Source organism: Solanum verrucosum, unplaced genomic scaffold (genome assembly GCF_900185275.1).
Source record: "Solanum verrucosum unplaced genomic scaffold, falcon-dt-bn FXZP01000206.1, whole genome shotgun sequence".
Classification (NCBI taxonomy): Eukaryota; Viridiplantae; Streptophyta; class Magnoliopsida; order Solanales; family Solanaceae; genus Solanum; species Solanum verrucosum.
Window position 1 is genome coordinate 2,438,422 of NW_026020104.1, and position 26,587 is coordinate 2,465,008.

At 35.5% G+C, this 26,587-nt stretch overlaps 1 protein-coding gene across 6 annotated transcripts in view; it reads left to right on the forward strand.

Moving 5' to 3' along the window:
* Positions 1-1,768: 1,768 nt before the first annotated feature.
* Positions 1,769-26,587, forward strand: part of LOC125825097 (DNA mismatch repair protein MSH5) — a 30,601-nt gene continuing 5,782 nt past the window's right edge. For 2 of the 6 annotated variants that reach the window (XM_049504439.1, XM_049504442.1), the window contains exons 1-25: positions 1,973-2,080; positions 2,215-2,279; positions 3,115-3,146; positions 3,432-3,526; positions 3,668-3,748; positions 3,825-3,897; positions 4,448-4,511; positions 7,318-7,472; positions 7,605-7,706; positions 7,778-7,805; positions 7,908-7,939; positions 8,030-8,087; positions 8,319-8,405; positions 8,810-8,866; positions 9,904-10,005; positions 10,109-10,153; positions 10,635-10,712; positions 10,818-10,868; positions 10,961-11,042; positions 19,122-19,195; positions 19,283-19,382; positions 19,707-19,803; positions 19,881-19,970; positions 20,075-20,139; positions 20,232-20,290. In XM_049504439.1, the coding sequence (XP_049360396.1) occupies positions 2,044-2,080; positions 2,215-2,279; positions 3,115-3,146; positions 3,432-3,526; positions 3,668-3,748; positions 3,825-3,897; positions 4,448-4,511; positions 7,318-7,472; positions 7,605-7,706; positions 7,778-7,805; positions 7,908-7,939; positions 8,030-8,087; positions 8,319-8,405; positions 8,810-8,866; positions 9,904-10,005; positions 10,109-10,153; positions 10,635-10,712; positions 10,818-10,868; positions 10,961-11,042; positions 19,122-19,195; positions 19,283-19,382; positions 19,707-19,803; positions 19,881-19,970; positions 20,075-20,139; positions 20,232-20,290 (1,809 nt within the window). In that variant the 5' untranslated portion in view covers positions 1,973-2,043. Of the gene's footprint in view, positions 2,081-2,214; positions 2,280-3,114; positions 3,147-3,431; positions 3,527-3,667; positions 3,749-3,824; positions 3,898-4,447; positions 4,512-7,317; positions 7,473-7,604; positions 7,707-7,777; positions 7,806-7,907; positions 7,940-8,029; positions 8,088-8,318; positions 8,406-8,809; positions 8,867-9,903; positions 10,006-10,108; positions 10,154-10,634; positions 10,713-10,817; positions 10,869-10,960; positions 11,043-19,121; positions 19,196-19,282; positions 19,383-19,706; positions 19,804-19,880; positions 19,971-20,074; positions 20,140-20,231; positions 20,291-26,587 lie in introns of all 6 variants that reach the window. The other 4 variants (XM_049504437.1, XM_049504438.1, XM_049504443.1 and 1 more) reach the window with 4 other exon arrangements.

Genomic DNA, 26,587 nt, shown 5'->3' on the forward strand with positions numbered 1-26,587 from the left:
ACTACAACCCTTTAAATTAAACCACAATTACTGAATGAAATCACTTTTAAACAACATTTAAACTATCAATTAACAATATCCAACAGCTACATCAACCCATAATCACATAATCACACCCCAAGAATTGGGGTTTTAGCTAGACATCATAAAAAGATAAAAATAATTACCAAATTATGTTTCCATCAACTGGGTAAGATTAATTTCGTCTTTACAAAGGTCAAGGTTGAAGAATCTCAAAGACCCACTTCCAATTTCTCGAAAATGGAAAACCTCAATTCTTCAAAGCTAAGGAAAAAAATTGTCTCCCAACTCAGAATTCTAAAACTTGATTGATAAAAATTAGATACTATGAAAATTGATACTAAACTAAGAATTTAAAAATGTATTTATAGTTGCCAAAAATATGCTGCGAAGGACCATTCGGCGCAGTAAGTCAGGATCACCGATTCATTCGGTGATCCGCCCTTTGGTCAATTCCATCGCCTTTTTGCTTTGGCCTTCAGCATCTTCAAGTTCTGTAACTTTGGGCGATCTAGCACTGCATCACGGAACTGTTTGGCAACTCGCCGACTGCTCCTTTATATCGCCGACTTGATTTTTTCCTTTAGGGCTTGGCACACTGGAACTTTAGGTGAGATCATGGCCATTCAGCGACTCGCCCAATGGGTTAGGTGATCATCAGGCCTTCTGTTCTTCGTTCTTTCGGCTGCCTTGTTCCTTTTTGCTCATTAGTGTCCATGCTTTGTTCCTCAACCCAAATACCTGAAAATCAAGAATTTACATCAATTATTGGCATCAAATAAACATTTGAGGACACTAAATCTATTAAAACAAACCCCTAAATGAGTCCAAATCGTGGACTCATTAGGGGTACAGAGCTCCCTAACATCTATTCTCTCCAACTTTGAGTGTGTACAAATGGACACTTAAACTTGTATAAAATTAAACAAATAGACACATACATCCTATATGATGTCCTACCTAAACATTTGTGTCCTACGTGGCATCCTACATGTATCGTGTCAAGCAGAATGCATATATTTGCTTGTTCAACTTCATATAAATTTAAGTTTCTACTCGTACACACCTAGAATTGAAGGACATGAATGACAATTGAAGCGAAATTAAATAACACATGTAGGGATGACAATGGGGGCGGGGCGGATGTAGGATAGGGTGGGTTTAAGGCTATGCGGGACGGAGTTTAAGGTTGTGCGGGTGTGGGAGGGATGCGAGGCGGGTTTTTTTTAAATTAATGCGGACGAAGCGGGTTGCGGGTATATGTGATTTTATGTGGATTCTAACTTAATTTTAACTTTTTACATGTTACAAGAGTAATAAAACATTATTTATTAAGATAATTTCTTTAAAACTACTAAAATATTCAAGATAGTAAATAAAAACTGTTTAATAAAAAATAATACAATTTCTTACACGTTTCCCAATTGACCTTTAAAAAATAAATTTCAAGTCATAATCCATTAAACTAATATAACTTAATGAAAAATTGAATTTATGTTTAGTATCAAACTTAACTAGAAAAAAAATATTAAAAAATTATGCAGATGAATCTATGCGAGCTATTGAAAATGAAAAAAATTATTATGTGAGACAAATTAAATTTTTTACGGGTTAAACTCAATCTGCTCCACACCGCCCCATTGCCATCTCTAAACACACGAATGTATTATACCATTTATATATAATTTGATTTGTTTTTTGATAATTAAAAAACCCACTAAATTAATTTGATTTTGATTTTAGTTCAAAACCACCCAAACTGAACCATAAACGGCCTGCTTGAAGGGAGTAATTATGGAGTGCCAGTGTACCCGGTATAGTCAGTAGTCAGTACCAATTGTATTTATTCCCCTTTTCTCTATAAATTCAAATCCCAAGTCCATGATAGTCGCAAACCCCTCCGATTTACGCATTCCCGCCATTTCCTCTCCCTCACTACCATTTGCCCTCATCTTCTCTCTTCCAAGTGAAATTTCGCTTCTGCATTTTACTCGCTTTCCTGCTTAACCCTACGTACTATAGATGCCACAAATGGAGGCGTCGTTTGCACATGATCGAGGTACCAAATAATCATCTACTACACTTGCACACTCACAATTATGTTACCTATGTGCATTTTTGATGTATTATTCTACAGCAAAAGTTTTCTTTCATGTAATTTGTTTTTGTGTTTTTGAACTGTCATGTGAGAAGATGGTAACGAGCAATCGCAGATAAGATCATCTATACCTGAATTGGCAGAAGAGGAAGAGTCCACGGTAAGTACAAGCTTGTTTGGAGTTCATAACCTGTGAAAATTGCTTTGCAGAAAGCAGAATGTATTTGACCTTTGAGCATCTATGTTTAATACATGTTTAAGACAAATTTGTAATCCGTTTGGTGTTGTGGATAGGGTACTCGGATAAGCCAATTAAAATTAGTCGTCAACTACCTGATTAGTGTACTGAAACTAGATTGCATTATGTAAGTGAGCATCTGTTCAGCGAGTAGATACATAAATCTGCTTGAGGAAGCAGATATTGGATTAGTCCTAATTACTAAAGATTGTTTTTGTGTCTGTTTATCGAGAACTGGATAGAGTTGAATAATTAAATGTTGTTTGAATCAACAAATGAGGCTTTATTATAAGTTCATGATATATGCTAGTTTAATATCTGAGAAATTTTAGCCCCGTGGATTGTCCAATTTTACATTGCTAAATAAACCAAAGCATTTGAAAATTCTGGTCAGGACATAGCACGATAAGTTTTACTTCCATTGCCTGTTCGATTGATAACTGAGAAGTTTCTCTGTTTTAGATGATAATTTAATGGATATGATGTAACTTTTTGTTTACCACTCACTTTGGAAAGTTGAAACTCATTGTCTTCTGTCTTTTCATTTTCAAGTCTTTGCATGGTGGTAATGATTTACTTGATGTTCACAAAAATTATGCTTATTGTGTTTTGGAGCAACAATATCGATGCTTGCTATTTCACTTCTTGAAGCTTTACTTGAAAAATCCCAGTTCTCTTTCTTACATTCAATCTAATTGATATATAATTACAAGTGACCAGACGTATATAACTTTTTCCATTGTGGCTTATAATGCAGGTTTATATGGCATGTGTTATGCACGGACACAGGTGATTGGTGACGTTTACGATTCTGTTAGAATGTCGGCAGTTGCTTTGGGACCTTCTTGAATGAATGGACTTAAGGGAGAGAAACTACGATAATAACGATATATACCATCTTCATATGTTAAATATATATATATATATATATATATATATATATATATATATCTTTAAAAACAAGACTCAATCTGAAATAATTGGATTGTATCATTGATATTTAAGTAAAAGTAAAAGGGAAATCCAGTCGAATGTTGAATTAGTATTTGACTAATAATTAAACTATTCTTCAAGGATTGGAGTTTCCTATTATGATGCCAGTGCACGCCAACTCCATGTGCTGGAAATCTATGAAGATGGAAGTCATGATTTTTCCTTGGTTGATATGGGTATGAACTCTTGTTTTACATTCTTGAGGAAGAGCATTAAAGCATCCACAAAATATTCAAGAGAAACTTCTCTAAAGTAAACTTGACTTCTTGTCTTATGCATTTTATATGACGTTCACTGAAAGTTGGATTCTCTTTCAGTGAAATATCAGGCTAAACCTGGAACAATCTATACCAGTACTAAAAGTGAGGAATCATTTTTGGCAGCCTTACAGAGAAGTGGTATGTGTTAAGATTATTATTGGCATGTTGATCTTTCTATTTGTGGAAGCATTATCTACTCTCTGATGTGACACAGATGGTACAAGTGATGCTCCTTCTGTAAAGCTTGTGAAAAGTTCATTATTCAGCCATGAACAAGCATGGCACAGGTATGAAACAGTGGAGGAATATTGCCACGGATTTCATTTTTCTTTATTTCCCAGTCTTTTTTTTATAAGGTTTTTCCCAGTCTTTTTGTTTGCTTGTCCTAGTTGAATATAGTTCTGGCATGGGAAGTTCTTGGTGCATCAAAAGCAGTAGCTATCTGGTAAATCAAATGAGATTCGGATGTCATTATAAATGTTTCTACTGGCTGACATAACTACTACGTGACACAAACTATCTCAGTGCTCCTTTCAGTTGTTCATTGGACAGTAAAGTACCTTAGGAATATATTCGGTAGTGGATAATTTCAGAATGTAGGATTCCTATTTTTTTTCATAGGGGAGGTGCAGCCTTAGGATTGAAGTGTTTTCTCTTGCATATGGAGTTCTATAGGTAGATTATTACCATGGTAGAGGGAATCAATGAACACCATATTTTTCTTTTCTAATTTGCTTCATCAACTTATAGGTTAACATTGTGATTTGATGGATTGACCTGTTTCTCTGTGTTTTTTTTTATAATAATTTTACCATGGAGGCTGTTTTTGGATCACAGATTGATGTACCTTCAAGTCACAGGGATGGATGATGGTTTGAACATAAAAGAGAGAACTGCTTTTGTGAGTCAAACGGGTTACTGCCTTAATTCTATGCATCTTTATATTCTCTTAATACGTGTTTCTTCTTGTTGACACAAAGAGTGATTACACTGGGTGCTATAATGTTGTTTCTGCCAAATATGGTGTCCTATGGTACCACCTTGGTTTGAGAACTTCCTGAGACAACAATATCTCCTGTGCAATCTGTAACAGTTACAACTGAGAATAGTACTTAAGAACACACATACATATAAATATTATAGCTTCTTCAAGTGAATGATCATGCAATATGGATTCTCCAGTCTATCTTTTAGCAAAGTGGGGATAAGATTTGATTAAGACTTCCAATGCAATGGGAGTGGTAAGGTGCATAGTAACTCATTACACTTGTAAAGAAAGGTGCGTACTAACACATTCACAATGGTACTTTCAGATCCATATTTGACAAGAGCATTTGTAGAAGAACGGTATTTACTAGAATGATTAAGAGCGAGAAAGAATGAGTAAACATAGTAATCTCTACCTTCTTTTATTGTTGTTGACTTGGTCTGTGATGTTTGGAAACACTGACTTGGTTGTCATTGCCCAAAATCTCCCCTTCTAAAGAATACATGCTTCAGAAAGAGAAATAAAAGGAGAAGGCAGCTCTCACAGGAAACATGACTTGTATATAAGCAGGATGGTCATATGGATTTCCAGAGCCATGTCATCATTTACCAATTACAGCTTTTGTTTAAGTTAGAAGTTCTTAGCCAAAAATAAAAATAACATTGAAGACAAGCGAAGAATTCTCCCTTGGAGAATACTTATCAGAAAGTATCTTTATCTTCAGCATATGCGTTAGTGTCCTTGCTATCTGATAAAAACTGGACGAAATCATCTCTTCTTTAACAATACAGTTGTTTTGTTGCCATTGATACATGGATTAAAATGACATGGGTCATTGGATTGTAAGAAAATTTTGTTGATTATTGGGATTGCTAGAATCACCTGTCAAATCTTAAATATTTTCATTTTTTTAAATTGTTGATTTACACTCGTGTAAGAACCTTGGTACACAGATGCTCCCAATTTACTCATCTGTTCTCAGCTAGCTAATATTACTAGATGTACTTCCAATTAGTTTTTTGCTGATCTGGTAGAACTTCACAATATAATCTGGAGTTATTGGCTCCATGGTGAGGGAATTATACAATTCAAAAATATTATGATTTGAACTGCGTTGTGGATGAGGTTCTGTGAAGTATGAAGAACAAGTTACATCAACAATCTTATCTTACGACATACTTTTATCTAAGCCGACTTTGGATGCTTTAATACTTAACAACTTCAATACTTGCATGCATGTGCAATGAGATTTTCTTTCTGATTGTTAATGCAATAAAATATAACAATAACAACAACAATGCCTCAGTCCTAAACAAGTTGGGGTTGGCTATATGAGTCCCCACTTTCATTCAAGCCCATTTACATCATCTTTATACTAAATAAAATAAAGCTGATAAATAAGTTAAATAATAATAATAATAGTAATATTAGAAGTTCTCTACCAAGTCTAAAACCTATCCTCAACTAGTAGCAAGCACTTGTATTGATATTTTTCTTCCATTGCGCCTATCTTTAGCTAAGTCTGTATTGATGCCAAGCATATGCAGGTCTTTCGAGACAACTCCCTTCCATGTGATTTTAGGTCTACCCTATCCCCTTTGAACACCTTCACACTAATCATAATTTCACACCAATAGTCTGGTGCATCTCTAGGTCCGATGCAGAACATGTCCAAATCATCTCAGGCAATCTTCTTGCATTTTATCCTCAATACGTGCTACTTTTAACTTCTAGCGAATGTGGTCATTTTTAATCTTATGTAATCTGGTATGACCGTACATCCATCTCTGCAACACTCATCTTGTGGATATGTTGGACTTTAGCATCCCATCATTCATTACCATATAACATTGCTTGTCTTATAGCTGCTCTCTATAGAACTTACCTTTCACTTTGGTAGGCGTCGTTCTATCACATAACACTCCGATGGAACTTCTCCACTTCAACAATACGACTTTAATCCTATGAGTAACATCTTCATTGTCGTTCTACTATCTTGAATGGTTTCTCAAAAATAAAAGTTTATTTTATAGTATACTGTAGGAGTGTTTTATACAGATGTTGAATGCAGTTAGAAGTTTAACTAATCATTAACTGGAAATAGTAAATTATATTGTGAACTGATATTTTGGAAAAAGAATATCAGGAACTGCAGTGGAATCAAAACTAACACTTGACTTCATTTGGACCTAAAACTCTATGGGGTTTATCTTGGCAAATTTCTATGCCCATGACAAGTAGACTTCACCAATATCCTTTGTCTTAGATTATCGCTATAGAAACTCCTTCGTTTCCAATATTATCCCAATAATTGCTTTCAAGTACAAAACTATTAATATACAGTTTTAAGAAACATGCTTTACTTCCACTTAGCTGATATCCTTGTTTTCAGTTTTGCTTCAGTAGCATTTTCTCATCTTCTTTAACTGCAAATCACCGGTAGTTTTGTTGCTCGATCTCATGGTTGGAAACTCAAGCCTGATATCTAGGTTATTCAGGTTTGTGAGTGGTTAGGATATGTTTTTTCTGATGCAATATCTTTTACTTTAGTTAGGCATAAACCTTTAATAAAAATAAATTAACTATGCATAAAATATGCTAGCAAACAATGAATGATGGTTCAATTGCTTACTTTATTCTTGTTGTTTGGTCTCTTAGGAGGTTACATCTCTGTTTCAACAAATGTTAGTCTAAAGATTTGTCTCTTTCCAAATTGCAGCTAAGTTCTATGATGGACGTCAGCAGTGATGTTCAAGTTCGTGCAAGTGGGGGCCTGTTAGCTGTGCTAGAAAATGAGCGGATCATAGATACCCTTGAACAAAATGAATGTGGGAGCGCATCAATTGCAATTGACTGCATTTGCGAAATTTCTCTGTATCTTCTAAGCTATAAGTTTTCTGGAATGACTTATCTTTTTTAATTCATTTCTCTCCTCATTTGTCTATCACTGTTTTGCATCGGGGATAAAATTTGTGCAATGATGTGTTCCTTGACTATCACATTAAGGGACAAATTTCTCAAAGTTGATTCAGCTGCTCATGAAGCATTACAAATATTCCAAATAGACAAGCATCCGAGCCATATGGGAATTGGCAGAGCAAAAGAAGGGTTAGTGATGCACCACACTCTCTATGTTTAGTCAACCATGGAAGTTTTGACTAATCAAAAATATTATGCAGGTTCTCTGTATTTGGGATGATGAATAAGGTTTGAGGATGATGGCAGTTCTAAATCTGTAGCCATTTGCTTTTGGTGGTTCTTAAGAAGCTGTGAAATAACATTGGACTAATATTTGCTTACTTTTCTCAGTGTGTAACCCCAATGGGTAGATGTCTCTTGAGGTTAGTTTTGCTTGAAACAGTTTGATGTGGTTTCTACTAAAGATAAAGTGAACTTGATGCCTTCTGGTCTAATAGTTCATCTTTCACCAGGAACTGGTTTCTGAGGCCTATATTGGATCTTGATAACCTGAATCGGCGTCTTGATACTGTATCCTTACCAAACTTTTTGACATGGAAACTTTGACCATTTACAGTACTGCAGCTGAAAAGTTTTTTTAACATCAAATTCAGGATTTGAATAGAAGAGGGTTATATTTTTTGTTGGAGTACTCTCAAAACTTGAAACACCCATAACCATGAAACATTGTGACTTCCTGTGAAATTGATTTTATATTCATAAGACACATGAAAATGATTTTTTTCCCCATGACTTCTGAAGATATCTTTCTTCCTGTCTGCTGAAGAAATTTCGGTCTCTTTACGTGAAACACTGAAGTCTGTAAAAGATATTCCCCGCATTCTCAAGGTTCAGTTTCCTTTGTCTTTTTCTCTTCCTTATACTTATTTTTGAAGTTTTGTCATTGTGTTTTCTTATAGTGTCTGTCAAAGAAACAGTCTTTCAGAATAAGTAAGAGGATGGAGTTCATAACGGGACAAAACCTTCTACAGTTTGTTCAAATTTTGAACTATTTTCTTATTCCAAATGTATAAAAGTATATCAAACTAAACCACAATCTATTTCTTAAATTTGTGTGTGCATATAAGATTTTGTTTTTTTTATAGATTCCTATGCCTGAATAGAAATTGATTGTCTGTTTGATGCAAGTTGTACTCTCTTTGTAATGAGTTTGAAAGCATTGTATTATTATTAGCTTTCATTCTCTTTTGTTCTTGTTTCTTATTTTTTTCCTCCTTTCCTTGCTTCTGCAGAAATTCAACTCTCCAAGTTCTATATCTACAAGTGCAGACTGGTCAGCTTTTCTGAAGGTAGATATGTTCTCATCCATTAAGATTTCTACTTTAAAGTATTTGAAGTTTATAGTTACATGCCATTTGAGCTAGAGTAGTACAATATTTAGGAACACACATAGATGTATGCTGGGTCATGGGAGTGCCATGTCTAAAGTTTCATTTTAGTTTTTTGTTTAAACAAGAAAAGTAGTATTGCATGTTTGTTACCCTTCATCATTTACCTGAGTTTGAGCATTATACTCGCTAAGCATTTTATCACTGATTATTTTAGATGTACTTAATACAATTACAAGTAGGCCCTGTTTGGACGTGATATGAAATCATGATTTGCATAAGTTATTTGAAATCAGATTGGTTTGAAGTTAAAGATATGTTTGGACATGCAATTTAGATTTCTTAAGTTGTACTTTTTCCTGATAAACATGAAAACCCCACAAGTTGTGAAAACTATCAAAATTTCTCCCATTCTTATATAATCTTATCAAATGAGCAAACCATAGTTCATAAACAATGTAACGGACTATCATATGGCACCAAATTGATAAATCGTATATCTCCATGTAAACTTTCAAATACACATAATTTTATTAAGATCTGCTAGTCAACAATAGTAGTAACTAGTTGTTCTTTAATATAATTCTTTCACATGGTTCATACAATCTCTTTATGCTGAGCATGAGTCTTTTGGCAAAATTTAAAAGGATGGGTCCTTTTTTACAAAATATCAAGTTTTACAATTAAAACGTTGATTTGAAATCATGATCCCAAATCGCATGTTCAAAGGTCTACTTCTTTGACCTCAAACTAGCACATCAAATTAGATAGGAGTGTTATTCTCGTTTCCGGTTTCCCCTTTGGGGGAAACTTGTTGCTTCTAAATCTAGATTATTGCTTGCTTTATTAGTCCCCATTAGTATGCTTTACCCAGATTTGAGAATTCAATTTCATGCAGAGTGTGTGTAAACTTGTTGCTTCTAAATCTAGATTATTGCTTGCTTTATTAGTCCCCATTAGTACGCTTTACCCAGATTTGAGAATTCAATTTCATGCAGAGTGTGTGTGCTCTCCTGCATATAAGCAAAATATTTGAAGTTGGCATTTCTGGATCTCTGCTAGAAGAATTGACGTCTTTGGACTTGGATATTATTGAGAGGGTATCTAATTAATGTTTAAACTTCACCATAATTATTATATTCCACTATGATTTCTATATTTACAACCGTCCTTATCTACATACTCAGCTTTCTCTTGATGCAGGCTGGATTTTTCATTTCAGTCGATCTAGCCTATGTCTGTGAATTGGTTAGTATCGTTATTGGTACAATACTAGTTACAATATGTAAGGCTTTCACACTGTGACTTGATTGGATAGGAATAGCTTCACAAGAAGTTTGAAATCTATGTAGAAAAATCTTTTGTTTTATCATCCAAAATTGTCAACTTGATACTATGGAGAAGCCAAAAAAGATAAATGAGCATTGCTTTTCTTCTAGAAAATTTCCGTAAGTTTGACCTCTATCCCTGCCCAAGAATGCATTTATTTTCTGGTTTTAGGTAAGCAAATCTGGCCACTCATATTCTGGCAAGTGGGAACTTCTTCAATCACTCAATCAGTGACATTTTATATTGGAGCTTGAATTATGATCAAGCCAAAATGATCTTAGATTTTCACCCATAGTCCTCCTTTCTGTCATAAAGATTTGTCTAATTTCTCATGGTAGTAATAGTACCATTAGCACTCCAGCAAGAGCTTTTTCACATTGTGTGTGCCTGTAATGTGCAGGTAATTGGTGTCATTGATGTTGATCGAAGTAAAGAGAAGGGTTATGAGACAATAGTAAAAGAGGGTTTCTGTGATGAGGTAGGATATACTGCTGCAGTAATTTGTGGGTTTAATATTTTCCCTGCATTGGTTTTGGCATCTTTTTTTTTTTATGGCATTATGAGTGTAGTCTTGTTTGTCTAGCTGGATGAACTGAGGCAGATATATGAGGGATTGCCAGAATTTCTGGAAGAGGTTCTCTAACTTCTGATTTTTCTCAACTAAACCACTTTCTGTTGAAGTTAAGGCTGCACGCTATTGAATTTAATATTAGTAGTGCTTTGCAGGTTTCGGCCTTGGAACTTGCACGACTTCCTTGCATGTATGAAGACAAGGGGATTCCTTCTATCATTTACATACATCAGATAGGTCTGTTCACCCTTTAATGTTCCATAGTTATAATAACTTTGTACCTACATAGGTAATTCAGCTTTTAAACTGATAACTGCTGATGGCCTGATGCCCAATTAGATCCTTGGGATGCTTCCTTTTTCAGATATCAATCTCACTTGTATATTAAGGTGTATCTAGCTTTTATATCCTTTTCCCTTTTTTAGGAGCTTGGCCATACCTTAAGAATGTTGACAGCTATTTGCTTTTATTGAGGTAGTTTAATATGACAATGGAAGATACTCTATTGCTATGAAAAATAAAGGCACGGGAAAATATTATTGAGATGCGTGTTAACTGTTGTCTTACATTGAGCCCTATTTATATATATATATATATATATATATATATATATATATATAGAGAGAGAGAGAGAGAGAGAGAGAGAGAGAGAGAGAGAGAGAGAGAGACTATCTAACACTTCTCAAGCTTGTGCATATAAAGCTGACGCATATAAATCATATGTACCGTGCTTGAATTGTAACTAATACTAGGATCATTGAGGTACTTGGTAAAGTAACTGCAAGCTAATCGTTGGACTTCACAAGTCTTATAACAATATCTCCAAAGAGTATCTTTTCTCTGAAAAAGTGAGTCAATCTCAAAACCTTTTTCCTTTCATGGAACACTAGATTTGATGCAACTTGAAGGGTTGCTTGATTATCACAAACAAGTTCCATCTGACTGATTTTTCCAAATTTCAACTCTTTTAGAAATTATTTGATCCAAACTAACATACAAGTTGCCCAAATCCATTTCTCAATATTCTGCTACTACACTAGATCGAACAACAATATTTTGTTTCTTGCTCTTCCAAGACACCAAATTACCTCCTACTAAAACACAATATCCAGACGTAGAATGTCTATCCGAAGGTGAACCTGCCCAATTAGTGTCTATGCATCCAATAACTTGCTCATATGCCTAGATCCTCAAAGAGTAGTCCTTTGCTTGGGGATGATTTTATGTATTGAAGGATGTGGACAATGACATCCTAATGAAAATCATTGGGAGAGTCCATAAACTTGCTTACAACTTCACATGAACTAAAATGTCAGGTCTAGTCATTGGAAGGTAATTGAACTTACCAATCGTTGTATCTTACATAATTTCTATGAGTCTCCCCTTGTCCTAGCAAAAGATTAACATTTGGATCAATAAGAGTCTAGTTTGGAAATACTGAAAAAGATGTTTCTAATTAGTGATACCATCCTAAACATTGCAGGTAGTAACAATATTGTCAACAAAAACTACCAAAAAACTACACAAATTGAGTAGAAAGTCGATAAAACACAAAGTGATCAGCTTCACTATGAGTCATGCCAACATGGGCAGATCTACCTTATAAGGTAAGGGTGCCATTCCACCCTGATGCTTCTGTTAAAATTCTGAATATATATGTAAATATATGGGATAAAACTTATAAATAGGTCAAGTGGCGCCCAGAATGCACAAACAAACTGGGGGTGCAACTGCTTTGTCGATCCTTTTAAGATTTTCATGTCCTTATGAACCTGTGTTCTTGTACAATGGTTCCGTCGTACAACATAAGTGTGATCCAAAATTGCAACAACTACAGGGGTATTAAGTTGTTAAGCCACACTATGAAAGTTTGGGAGAGAGTGGTTGAAATGAGGATAAAGAGGGGTGTCTTCTCAGTTTGGATTCATGCCAAGGGAAATCAACCACAAAAGTTATCCATCTTGTGAGGAGATTGATGGAGAAATATTAAGAAAGGAAAAGAGACTTACATATGGTGTTCATTGACCTTGAGGAGGCCTACGACAAAGTACTAAGGGAAGTCTTATGGCGATGCCTGGAGTCAAGAGGTGTATCAGTAGCCTAGATTAGGGCAACGTCGGTAAGAATGATGGGGTAGATTCAAAGCACTTTTCTGTGGAGATGGGGTTACACCAGGGATCAACTTTTAGTCCGTTTTTATTGGCCTTAGTGATGGATGATTTGACTCGGGACATTCAAGATGAGGTGCTTTGGTATATGTTATTTGCAGATGACATAGTACTGATTGATGAGACGCGTAATAGAGTTAATGCTAAGTTAGAGGTGTGGAGATAAACTTTGGAGACTAAAGGGTTCATGTTAAGTGGGACCAATATAGAGTATGTAGAGTGCAAATTCAGTGATGCGAGGCATGAGGTAGGCATGGAAGTGAGGTTCGACACACAAAATATCCCTAAGAGTGACAGATGAAGTACCTTGGGTCTATAATCCAAGGGAGTAGGGACATTGACGAATTGGTGTAGCGTGGATGAAGTGGAGGCTTGCCTCTGAAGTCTTATGTGATAAAAAGGTACCATTGAAACTCAAAGGTAAGTTTTATAAAGTGGTTGTTAGACCGACATTGTTGTATAGGGCGGAGTGCTGGCCAATCAAAAACTCCCATGTCCAGAAGATGCGTGTTGCAGATATGAGAATGTTGAGGTGTCTGTGTGGTCATACTCGGAGCGATAAGATTAGAAATGATGATATTTGGTTTAAGGTGGGAGTGGCCTTCATGGTGGACAGGATGAGTAAAGTGAGATTGGGATGGTTTGGACATGTGAAGAGGAGATGCGCTGATGCACCAATGAGGCTATGCGAGAGGTTGGTAATAGAGGGTACGAGGAGAGGTAGATGTAGGCTGAAAAAGTATTGGGGAGAAGCGATAAGACAAGATATGACCCAACTTCAGGTTACCAAGGATATGACCTTAGATAGGAGGGTGTGGAGGACACGTATTAGGGTAGAAGATTAGTAGGTAGTGTAGTACTGTCTTGCTTGTGGTGGTTGGTGTTTGTCATTGTACTAGTGGTATTATTGTAGTTTTTGTTTTTGGTATTTCTTGGTGTTTATTATTGTTTACAATAATCTATCCAAGCATGTTGTTTAGTGTGTTTCGATTATCACACTATTTTACTGATGTTTTTCTTTTTTCTGGTAGACTTTGCACTACTTACATGTTACTTGCTATATTATCTTCACTCTCTCCTTCTTTGTACCTGTACTTGCTGCCGAGGGTCTTTTGGAACAACCTCTCTACCTCCACGAGGTAGTGGTAAGGTTTGCGTACATTTTACCCTCCCCAGACCCCACTTGTGGGATTTCATTGGGTATGTTGATGTTGTACCCTCCTTCTCACTTCTAGTTTTCCTTCCTTTTCTTCTCCTCCTTTATACCCTTTCCTTTCTTTTATTTGCTAAATTTCTCTCTTCCCCTTCCTTCTCTCTCTCTCTCTCTCTCTCTCTCTCTTTTAAAGATTTCCTTACGTTAACCATCATTTTGTTTCTCTTATTGTACCTTACTTCACGAGCAACTTCTTTTGATAAATAATGTAAATTGATTTTTGTGGATATGTAATTTTTCTCTTTTTTATGATACACCATCAATATATGTATTAGAGTACAATTTGAGTAGTATTTTCTATTGACTTTTGAAAAATTATATGTCTAAAATAATAGAAGTTAATTTTCATATATTGAATTACTTTGCAAAGAATTATCGTAAAAATAGATAATTAATATTGAAAATTAATTCAAGAACGTTGAAGATAAATTATTCTAATCAAACAAGGGATATGTATTATAAGCTATTCTTTTAAAGCAAATTTTTTAGTTGAAGGCCTATTTCATGAAATATTTTATTATCATGGTGTCTGGGCCTTTGTGCACATCCCGATTAATTTCACGGGGTATTTGCTACCTTTCACCAATACATGTACCAGATAATTTTGAAAGATATTATTGTTTTGTTGTAATTTTGTTTTAGAATTTAATTAAATCAAGTCTGAAAGAAAAGGTGAACAATTTTTCTGTATGCGAGTAAAAGACAATTGACCTGACAGAATAAACCAAACTTAATTAATCCACCCCATCATTCTTATTTGGTTTTTGTGGCTAGTAGTAGGTACACTATATACATAAAGTTGTGGCACTAACAATCTTCAAATCCCGAATTCTCTTCTATATGCCAAACTTCTAAATAATTGTGCTGAACTTACCAAATCAGGTTCGAGAAGATTGTTTCAGACTACAAAGTGACCACCACAATCGACATACAAGACCATTAGATACCATTTGAGCAAGAAAATCAGGTAGTTGCTCAATATAAATTTTATTCTCAAGGTCATTGTTGAGAAAAACATTCTTAATGTTCAACTGATGAAAGGCCAATGGCATACAACAACCACAGTTAAAAAAGGCAGACATATGCTATTTTAGCTATGGGAGAAAAAGTATCACTGTAAATAATTTCAAATATCTGGGTATACCCTTAGGCAACAAGGTGATCCTTAAACCGATTAATTTGTTGTATGGACCAACTTTGATTGCATAAACCCAACAACAACCAACAATGATTTTCTTGGAGGAAGAGGGACAAGCTCCTCACTTACCACTCGGATGTAAAGCAGACGTCTCATCAATCATAGCTTGCCACCATCCTAGATGAGAGAGCGCTTCACCTCTAGATTAGGAATGGAAATAGAGGACAAAGATGATACAAAATATAATGAGGTGATGGTAGACGACGATAACTTTGAATTGTGTAATGGTTGTTAGTATTATGAGTAGATCATGTACCTTGATGCTGGATGCTAACGACGATATTTGTCAGGAGCAATGGCAATATGGTTGGGATATATAAGGAGCAATAGAAAGGTCAATAATGAGTGATGAGACTACTATGTGACTGGTTTGCAGAACAAGGCGAAGTAAAGGAGAGAATAATTCATCCACTGTAGGAATAACAAGACTAGCCAAAATCTCATCTCGCACTGAATCAGTGTAATTAAGAAGTCTAGCAAGTGTAAGAACCAAAAACATTTGTCATTGCATTTATGGTTTTCAACACTAGCAGTGACTGATATCAACTTCTCAAATTTCTCCATGATTGCATGTACATGACCCAATAAGAAGACATCCAACTTTTGCGTCTTTAAGTTAGCAACAACATACAACAACATACCCAGTGAAATCCCTTTGAGGTAAAAATCAAGAATCAAAATAAATCTGGAATTTCTTAAAAATACCTTAATTTTGAAGGAACTAAAATTTCTCTATTTTTTAAAATCATTTTGGGGGGGGGGGGATTCTTTTTTTTTCTTTTTTGCTTTTTGCTATGTACCTTAACTTTTAAGCTACTACAACAAGCATTCCTATGTGGTTTGCGAGCTATTGCATAGGAGCAGGGGTTTTACCCTGTGCGCACCAAAAGGGTAGCGGCTACGGGTTTCCCTTGTCATAAAAAATAAATAAAAAAATTAGCGAATTAAGACAAATTATGATACTAATAGAGTCAATTCAAGAACTTAGATCAAAAGTGATATGGACCCTTATTTCGAAGAAATTAGAGACAACAATTAGTATAAGACTAATCACCTTCTTTAATTTACGAATAAGAACCAAAAATATCAAGTTTAGAATTAATCTTACCTCTTAATGAATCATTACCTCTTAAAGAATCATTCTTATAAGGTTGTAAGATCACACACAAAGGTGTAAAGAAGAGAAACCTCTCACATAATATTCATCATGTCTTTTTCTTAAAATAATAAAATCCACCTCTATTATTCCCACCCCTTTTATAAGAATAATAACTAGGAAATTTTTAAACTAGGAATCTTTTAAAATAGGAAACTTTTATGCTCCTATTGGGCTGCATGTGGGCCCTTTTCTTGGCATTCATGTGGTCCAATCTTTCGCCTCTTGGACTCAAACTTGGACCATGAAATATATGTAGCACTTAGTCCACTTCTTGTTATAATTCTTGGGTCAATCTTGAGATTTTCTTCCACGATAACATCTTCTTGATTTCTTATTGAAGCCTGACAACTTTAGTGCAAGTAGGCTGACATGGATGCTATCACCTTACCCCTATCTCAGAGGTAGAGAGGTTGGTTTCGATAATAGTCCAAAGCAGTCTAGAAAAGAATAAACAGAGGTGAAAGCATTACAAAGCATACTGGATAGTAATTACAACCAAATAATATGATAATTGAAGTACAAAAAATATCAGTTAGCTACAGAAATCAAAGGACACGAAACTGTAGAGGCAATACCACGACTACTTGTATGGGTGGATTGCAAGACAACACACTTCTACCTACTAACTTCCTACCCTAATTGGTGTCCTCCACAACCTTCTATCTAAGGTCGTGTCCTCGGTAAGTTGAAAGGGTGTCATGTCCTAAATAATCACCTCTCCTCAATACTTCTTTGATGTACCTCTACCTCTCTTGAAGCCATCCATAACCAACCTCTCACACCCCCGCATTGGGGCATTCATATATCTCCTTTTCACATGTTCAGAACACATCAATCTCGCTTTCTTCAACTTGTCCTCCACCGAAGCCATTCCCACTTTGTCCCCGAATATTCTCATTTCTAATCTATCTCTCCCAGTATTCCCACACATCCATTGCAAAATCCTCATTTCTACAACTTTCATCTTTTGAACGTGAAAGTTCTTAATTGGCCAACACTCTGCCCTATATAACATAGTTGGTCTAATCACTAGTCTGTAGAACTTGTCTTTAAGTTTTTGTAGCACCTTCTTATCACACAAGACTCTAGATGCAAGTCTCCATTTCATTCACCCTACACCAATACGGTGAGCGACATCCTCGTCAATCTTACCATTTCCTTGCTTAACAGACTCTAGATACTTGAAACTTCCTCTCTTATGGATGACTTGTGTATCAAGCCTCACTTCCACGCCAATCTTATGTGTTACGTCACTGAACTTGCACTCCAAGTATTCTGTCTTGGTCTTGCTCAACTTGAACCCTTTAGACTCCGGGGTCTGTCTCCAAACCTCCAGTGTAGCGTTAACTCTGTTGTGAGTCTCGTCAATCAGAATTATGTCATCCACAAATAACATATGCCGTGAAACCTTATCTTGCATTTGCCGCATCAATTCATCCAACACCAAGGCAAAAATAAAATGGCTTAAGGTGCTTATCCTTAGTGCAATCCCATCAAAACTGCGAAGTGCTCCGAGTCTTCTCCCACTATCCTTACCCGAGTCTTGGCTCCATCGTACATGTCCTTGATCACCCTAATATACACCTCTAGCCTCCAAGCATCTCTAGAGAACTTACCTTTGGACTTTGTTGTAAGGCTTTTCTAGGTCGATGAACACCTTGTGTAAGTTCGTCCTCTCCCTGTACTGCTCACTAGTCTCCTTACAAGATGAGCGGCTTCTGTAGTTGAGCATCCCTCCATGAATCCGAACTAGTTCTCGGAAACAGCCACACCCCTCCTCACCCTCTCCCAAACCGTCATAGTGACTTAGCAGCTTGATACTTCTATAGTTGTTGCAATTCTGAATGTCACCTTTGTTCTTTTATAATGGAATCATTGTACTCCATCTCCGTTCTTCGGGCATTTTTGCCGTCTTGAAAATGACATTAAACAACTTAATGCACAAAACAAAATCTATTTTTCTTTTCGCAATCGTACTTGAGTGATCGGAATAGATGTAAAAGATGCATCTCATTTTGAATACCTAATCTATCTGAATAGGTAAATGATAATTTAAGCTAGCATACCATCTTTACAGTAAGCTAGATAGCTGACTGTTGATTAGGGACATATTCATTCAGTACCCGATGATCTCTTATACTTGGCTGTCACTGGCTGAACCTGAAAGAAGTTTCTTGACCTGATAACTTTTGCATTCATAATGACCTAACATGGAGCAGGAGCATCATCGTTCTAACTGCAAATCATTGACCACCAGGCCACACCCTTGGGTGCAATTTGATACCTATATAAACTGCTTGAATCTAATGAGATATGGAAACCTACTAAAGATTCAGAGCAAGATGAAGAAAGTAGAGAACTGCCTGAAATGGAAAAGTGTTCTGTATTATTTTCCAGTTCTGAGAGATGTCATGCATCTTGTCTCACCGCGGGTGCTAATTTTACTTGCATCTGTTGACATTAGTCCTGTCAGTTTCAGAGAGTTTGTACATGCTATCTTCTTTGTCACAACTATCAAACCTATGATAAAACTGCGCATCTATTGTTGTGATCAATATCTGTGATTTTCCACTTACAGGTTACCTAATGTGCATTTTCAATGAAAAACTTGGTGAAGAAATGCTAGAGAGTCTTCAGGACTATGAGTTTGCGGTATGTCATTGTATGATTTATAAAGCAGTGTATGGAATCACTAGACGTCTTCTGATCTATATTAGTAATGGGTTATCAAATGTCCAGTTTGCTGATGAGGAGGGAGAACATAGGAGGTTCTTTTATCATACTGCAAAGACAAAAGAATTGGATAACCTTCTCGGAGATATATATCATAAAATTCTGGGTATGTATTCCTTGATTCTTGTCCTTAGCTTTCACAATTATACTTCTCAAAGACTTGGCACTTCTTATTCCCCAAAAAAAAAAGAAAGAAAAATCAAAATGGAATATGGTTCATTCTGACAAGGTTCAATAGTAACAGGGAGACAAGTTTCAGTGCTGCCTGCTATCACCGTGTGTGATAGTCAAAACCATGAAACTTTTTTATTGCCAAGCACAAACTTTTTCATGGCACGAATATTTGGATTCAGTTTGAATAGAGTTTCATCTGTAGTGTATTTTGTTTTATTTTCCTCTTTCTTTGTTACACTTTTGAATTTTTTCGAAGATATGGAGAGAGCTATAACAAGAGACCTAGTGTCACATATTCTTCAATTCTCAGTGCATGTGCACAAGGCTGTTAGTTTTGCAGCTGAGCTTGACTGGTAAGCATTTTGATAAAAAAAATTCTTCCCTGTTCTCTTCTGTTCCCGCTTAACATTTATTTTCTGCTTCCGTGTAGCATTTTAGCGTTAGCCTTGGTTGCACGTCAAAACAACTATGTAAGGCCAAATTTGACTGCAGAAGATTTGCTTGATATAAGGAGTGGAAGGTAAGAAACATGAGAATAACTGAGACTATCCTTTTTATTACAAATGCAGGGTTTACCATTAGGGCATCTGCTAAGGGATTCCGTTTTATATATTCGCTTTCCAGACATGTTTTGCAGGAGATGACTGTAGACACATTTATTCCCAATGACACAAATATTACTCTTGAAGGTATAGCGGAATGTCCATTGAAGGAGCCATTTTAGCCTCACCAATTCTTGCCAGGCACTATATCCTGTGGCTGAACATTATATATTTTCTAGGAAGAATTAATATCATCACAGGCCCTAATTATTCGGGAAAAAGTATCTACATCAAGCAGGTAGAACTCTCTCTATCTCTCTTTCTCTCACTACATACAATGTTAATTTGGTGCTCTGGAATGTTTGTGCACCTAAAACTGACTAAGAACCTGCTAATCAGTTAGGAGTTGTTTGGTGTGAGGTATAAGGTAAAATAATCCCGGGATAAAATGCAGGATTATTTTATCCTGCGTTTGGTTGGAGGTATTAGCCATTAGGGATAAGTTATACCATAGTGATGGGATAAGTTATCCCATATACATGGTGGGATAACTTCTCCTGGGATAACTTTTCCCCAACCAAACGACCCCTATAGTTACAAATCTTTCTTCATTATGCTATTTCTCACCACCTATGTCCTTTGATTATAGATTTTATTTTTAGGTAAACACAACGAACAACAACAACTACGGCCTCAATTCCAATCTCATTGAATCAGCTTTATGAATCATGTCTAGCTGTGTCACTCCATTTTAGACCGCATCAGGCCAATATTTAAAAGTGTAGGTTCTTTGGCACTAGAAATCCTCCACATTTTCTAGTGGCATACAAATCTCTAACATCGCCTATATGATTTTCTTCTGGTGTGCCCTACATTGCACCAAGTCTGCATGAATTTGAAGAGACTGTAGATCTCTCAAGACAGCTTCCTTTTTTGTGATTTTAGTCTATCTGGCCTCTTTTTTAACACTTCCATTCATTATGGTTTCACACACACGACCCGGTGCATCTGAAAGTCGACGTAGGATGTGGGCAAACCATCTCAAGCGACCTTCTCTCACTTTATCCTCTATGTTTGCAACTTGTATCTTCCATCGAATTTGGTCATTTTTAATTTTGTCTGTTCTTGTATGACTGTAATCTATCTTAACATACACATTTTTAAAACATTCACTTTATGGATATGATGGACTTTTGAGGTACAACGTTTACTGCCATATAACTTTGTCGGTTTACAAACGTTCTATAAAATTTGCATTTTACTTTGGTAGGTATCCTCCTATAGCATAACACCCCACTAGTATTTCTTCATTTCAACTATGCTTTTTGATTCTATGTAACATTTTATGGTAACACCAACCTGAGGTATGTGAATTGTTTGTATTTAGGCACCGCAATCTAGTCCAGTCTCACTTTTCTTGTGTTGGCAAAACTTACACCACATATATTCAATCTTACTTCTACTAAACTTAAAACCTCACTCTATAGGGGTTTTCATAGTTCAACTTCTAGTCACACTTATCAACCGATAAATTGGATGGTTTACATCAAATATGGCCAAATCATCACAAATGACTCAGTTTATACTCTTACTAAGCTACTTGCATTATTTTTCCAATTTAATTATTTCTATATCTGTTCAATCGTATATGATGAAATATTCATCTTAACATTCACATTTCTACAACTTTACCACAAGAGTGTGGTTGGGTAGATGGGATTTTTGTACCCTTGGCCTTAACCAAAGGTCTTGGGTTCGATCCATGGGAATGGAGAACCCTAGTAGGGAGTGCTTCCCCCTTAATGGATAACTTGGGCCAGTGGGTTTCAGATACTGGATGGTTATTACAAGACAAGAAGCATTTCTACAACCTTCATCTTGTGGGTATGTTAGGCATTAGGCTCAACATCCTCCCATATGATAGTCCTGATCTTGGTAACCATCCTATAAAACGTGATTTTCGTTTTATTAGGTATCCATCGCTTGGACATTCTCGTAAAATTCTTCCATTTCAACCATTTCTTTTTCACTTATGTTTAATATCTTCATCTATCATGCCAATTTCTCTGGAAGACTGAGCGTACATATCTTAGTTGTCTTATAAGACATCGTGATTCTGTCTGATTTCACTTTACTTTGTTCTTCTTATGGTGCTAAACATGCAATGCGTATATTCTGTCTTATTTCTACTTATCCTAGAACACTTGTTCTCTAGAATGTTTCTCTAGTGTTCCAGCTTTTGGTTGACTACTTAGCTAGTTTCATCAATTAATTCAATATCATCTACGCGTAAAACACAACTGGAAACTCACTATTTGGTTAGCTCTTATATAAAACAGACTTGTAAACCCACAGCTATTAGAAACTTCTATGTAACTTCTTAGGTCTCACATTTATAACCACTTCTTCATGTATATGGAAATTATATATTAGGTGTAAATTGTTTTCTTTATGCTTCAAAAGACTTTTCTTGATTATTTATTGTACTCTTTCTCTAAGTCAATGAATATCAATTGGAGATCCTTCTTTCTCTCGTAAATTTTGTCCAATCTTCTTAGAAAAATTAGTTTCTGTTGTAGATCCATGACATGAATATGAACTAGTTATGTCATTGTTGTAATATCCCCAAGTCTATGTTTTATCATATTTTCCAAAAGGTTTATCACATACTATGATTGTCCGTGCAACTCTGAATATCTCCTCTAGTCTTATAAATTGGAACGAAGGTACTTGTAACAGACAAGGTATGGGAGATTGATTGATCTTTTATTCCATGAAGTAACAAGTATATATACATCTATGCTGATTGATTGATTTTCTAGCTTTACTATAGGAGTAGAATGATATTGTATAAGATACAACTGATTAGGAATTGATTGTGTAATATTGTTTTTCCTTATTTAGTCTTAGGTATCATTGTATAAGTACCCATTCTCATGGGATGTATATTTATCAAGAAACATTTCTTCTTTTTGAAATCTTAATATAGAATCCAAATTCCAAACTATAAAAAGAATTATAAGGAAAATCCTAAAAATCTGATATCAATCCCTATAATTACGCTTTCCTAGTATATTTACAAGCATAACTACATTCATTCTTTAACAGTATTCTTTCTCCACTTTCTTGGCATCTTTCTACTTCTTAATATATTATTGGATAACTTGGATAGTTATACTACTCTAACCTCTCCGATGTACTTCCAAACCTCTATAAAAGTACCAGCCAAATTATATGTTTTTCTACACTTCATACTTGTTCATAGCATCGCTTACTTCAGCTGATTCACATATGTATGCAGATTTTTTAAAGTCATCCTCATGTTTTGTATTTCATTGACCATTAAAAATATTTTCATCTTCTCATTTCCAAAGGGTTTAAATCCTTAATAAAGTCCTCAAAAAAAAAAAATCCTTAATAAAGCTTATTACACTTGTTTACTTCTCTGGCCACTTTGATTGTAAAGGAAAGTGCAGCAGATAAATTGGCCAGCTCTAGTAAGATTGCAAATCAAAGTTTTAGAATAATGATAAAAAAAAGTCTATTGTCATTGTTAAAATTTTGTAAAATGTAATATATACAAATTGCTGCACTTGAGTCAAGGGTCTTTTGGAAACAACCTCTCCACCTACACGAGGTAGTGGTAAGGTCTGTGTACACTCTACCTGTCCCAGACTGCACTTGTGAGATTTCACTGGGTAAGTTGTTGATTATTTCACTATAGTTTTGTGAGATATAAAGGAGAAGAATATTATTGAATTGTTGTATCTACATTATTACACAAAGACCCTATTTATAAACACTACAATACAATCTTTTACCAACTAGGATATTATTTACTACTCCTATTCCTATGATTATTCGTATTTTTATTCCTATTCTAAGTAGGATTGTATAAACCTATTCCTATTCTAACACTCCCCCTCAAGCTAGTGCATACAAGTCATATATACCTAGCTTGTTACACATGTAATTAATACGAGGACCGATGAGTGGCTTGGTGAGATATCTGCAACTTGATCACTCGACTTCACAAATTGATAGTCAATCTCAATATGCTTAGTCTTCTCATGAAACATTGGATTTGATGCATAATGTTGATATAACATAGAGTGATAAATTACAGAGTTGAACTTCCCAAACCAAGTTTGCACAGACTGTTTCAGACCATAGAATAACTTACGTAATCGACATACAAGGCTACTAAACTCCCCCTGAGCAACAAAATAAGGTGGTTGCTACATACAGTGGCGGAACTAGGATTTTTATTAAGGGGTGTCAAAATATAAAGTAAAAAAGTAAATGTTGCTATCAAGAATAGAACACACAACCTCCAACAAGTTTTGCAATCCCTTAACCACTATACTAAACCTTCAACTTGTGTCAAGATGTGTCAACACTTGTACATATATTCATTAAATTAAATTTTGACCTATATATACAGTGTAATTTTCCGATGAGGGGGTGTTGCTCAACACCCCTTGCTCTAGGGTAGATTCGCCCATGGCTCTATATAGACTTCTTCACAACGCAACGGTCGCCGGAAAGTGCTCAAAATCTAGTATAAAATATGTGAATTATGTTGGAATCAATAGACGAGTCTATATTAAATAAGAAAGTCATCGAAAAATTGGTCGAAACATGCTCATATGTAGGAGTATTAGATTTGATGGCTGAAAGTGGTCACAATCTAAGAAATAAAATTATATGGGTAGGGTTGAAATGATGGCATGACCCAACTGAAAAATAGAAATTATATAGGAAGATCGGATTGACGGCACAACCATATTGAAAAGAGAAATAACATGGGTAGGGTTGGAATGATGACACGACCCTACTGAAAAAGAAAAATTATATGGGGTAGAGTTGGAATGATGGCACAACCCCACGCAAATCAGATTTGAGGAGTCACCGGAAAGACGAATGGAACTATGCAGATCAAATCTGAGGAGTCCCCGAAAAGACACACTATGCTATGCAACTTAGATATGAGAAAGAAGTTTTGAAAAATCCACAGTACTACGCAAATTAAATATGAGAAGTAGTCCAAAGAGATGCACGGTGCTACACAAATCAGATATGGAAAAAAAAGAGTAGTCACTGGAAAGATGGCACGGTGCTACACAAATACCGACAGATATGGAGTTGACACAAAACAACCCTAGAAAGTCACCAAAAAATTGACGCATGGTGACTTGTCTGTTTGAGTTTTCGTCCCCGAATATGGGTTCATGCATATATCATTAACCTTACTTTTGTTAACATAATCATTGGCCAGACGGGCGACATATATGGGTAATAGCCACCCCCAGCAGCGGAAACTTTTTGATTGTTTACCAAGATTGTAGACTCTGATACCATGTGAGAAATAAATGAGAAGAATATTATTGAATTTTTGTATCTACATTATTACACAAAGACCCTATTTATAAACACTACAATACAATCTTTTACCAAGTAGGATATTATTTACTACTCCTATTCCTATTTTTATTCCTATTCTAAGTAGGATTGTATATACCTATTCCTATTCTAACAAGTTTATTTCAATTTACTTATAAACCGTTATGTTTTGAAGCCAAGCACTTAACTCTGCCACTGTAATGGAAATCCTAAACATATATATATTTATGAATCTATTTACCGTAGTGAATTCCATTATGTTTGTGTTTTACTTTGAAATTTAGAGTTGTATCAGAAAAAACTAAGTTATATTAATATACATAGGTAATTAGTGTATTTATTCGTGAACTTATGAATCTATTTGTTGAAGAGATAATTAACTAAATAAAAATATGCTTTCTTTAACAACTTTAACTTTTAGATGGGATAGTCTCAATCTTCCACATGGTCTTAGAGCAAGCAAAAGTCCTAGGTTTGAATCTCACTACAACCCATTATTAAAAAAGAATTTCCACGTACTTGACCCATAAAAAAGAATCAGGCCAATACGTGAAGGGGTGTGTTAAAGAGATTGTTAAATTAGGTCTTATACCTAACTCACACCCCAAAAGCTAGCTCAAAAGGAGGATGATTGCCCAAGCCTTATAAGGAGTCCAACCATCTCATTAACCACCAATGTGAGACTTTTGTCATTCTTTAACACCCACCTCATGCCCAGTGCTTAGCATCTGGTGTGTGGGCAATTTTTTATTTTTTTTGGGGCCCCCAACATTGGGTGAGATGGCCCTGCTCTGATACCATGTAAAGATATGACACCTGGGACTAACTCAACCCCAAAAGGTAGCTCAAAGGGAGGAGGATTGCCCAAGCCTTATAAGGAGTCCACCCATTTCATTAACCACCAATGTGGGAGTTTTGTCATTCTTTAATAGAGATAATTAAGTAAATAAATATGTGCTCAATCAGGCCAACACGTGAATGGGTGTGTTAAAGAGATAGTTAAGTAAATAAATATGTGCTCTCTCTAATAGCTTAAACTTTTAGATGAGAAGATCACACATTTCATCATTATTTACCATAAAAGATCCTGATCTATATGTTCTAGATGAAAAAGACCTTTTTCTAGCGGATGATTTTGTCGTTTTGATAATTTTCCATGAGAACTGATAGACTAGAAGAGATTGACATACAA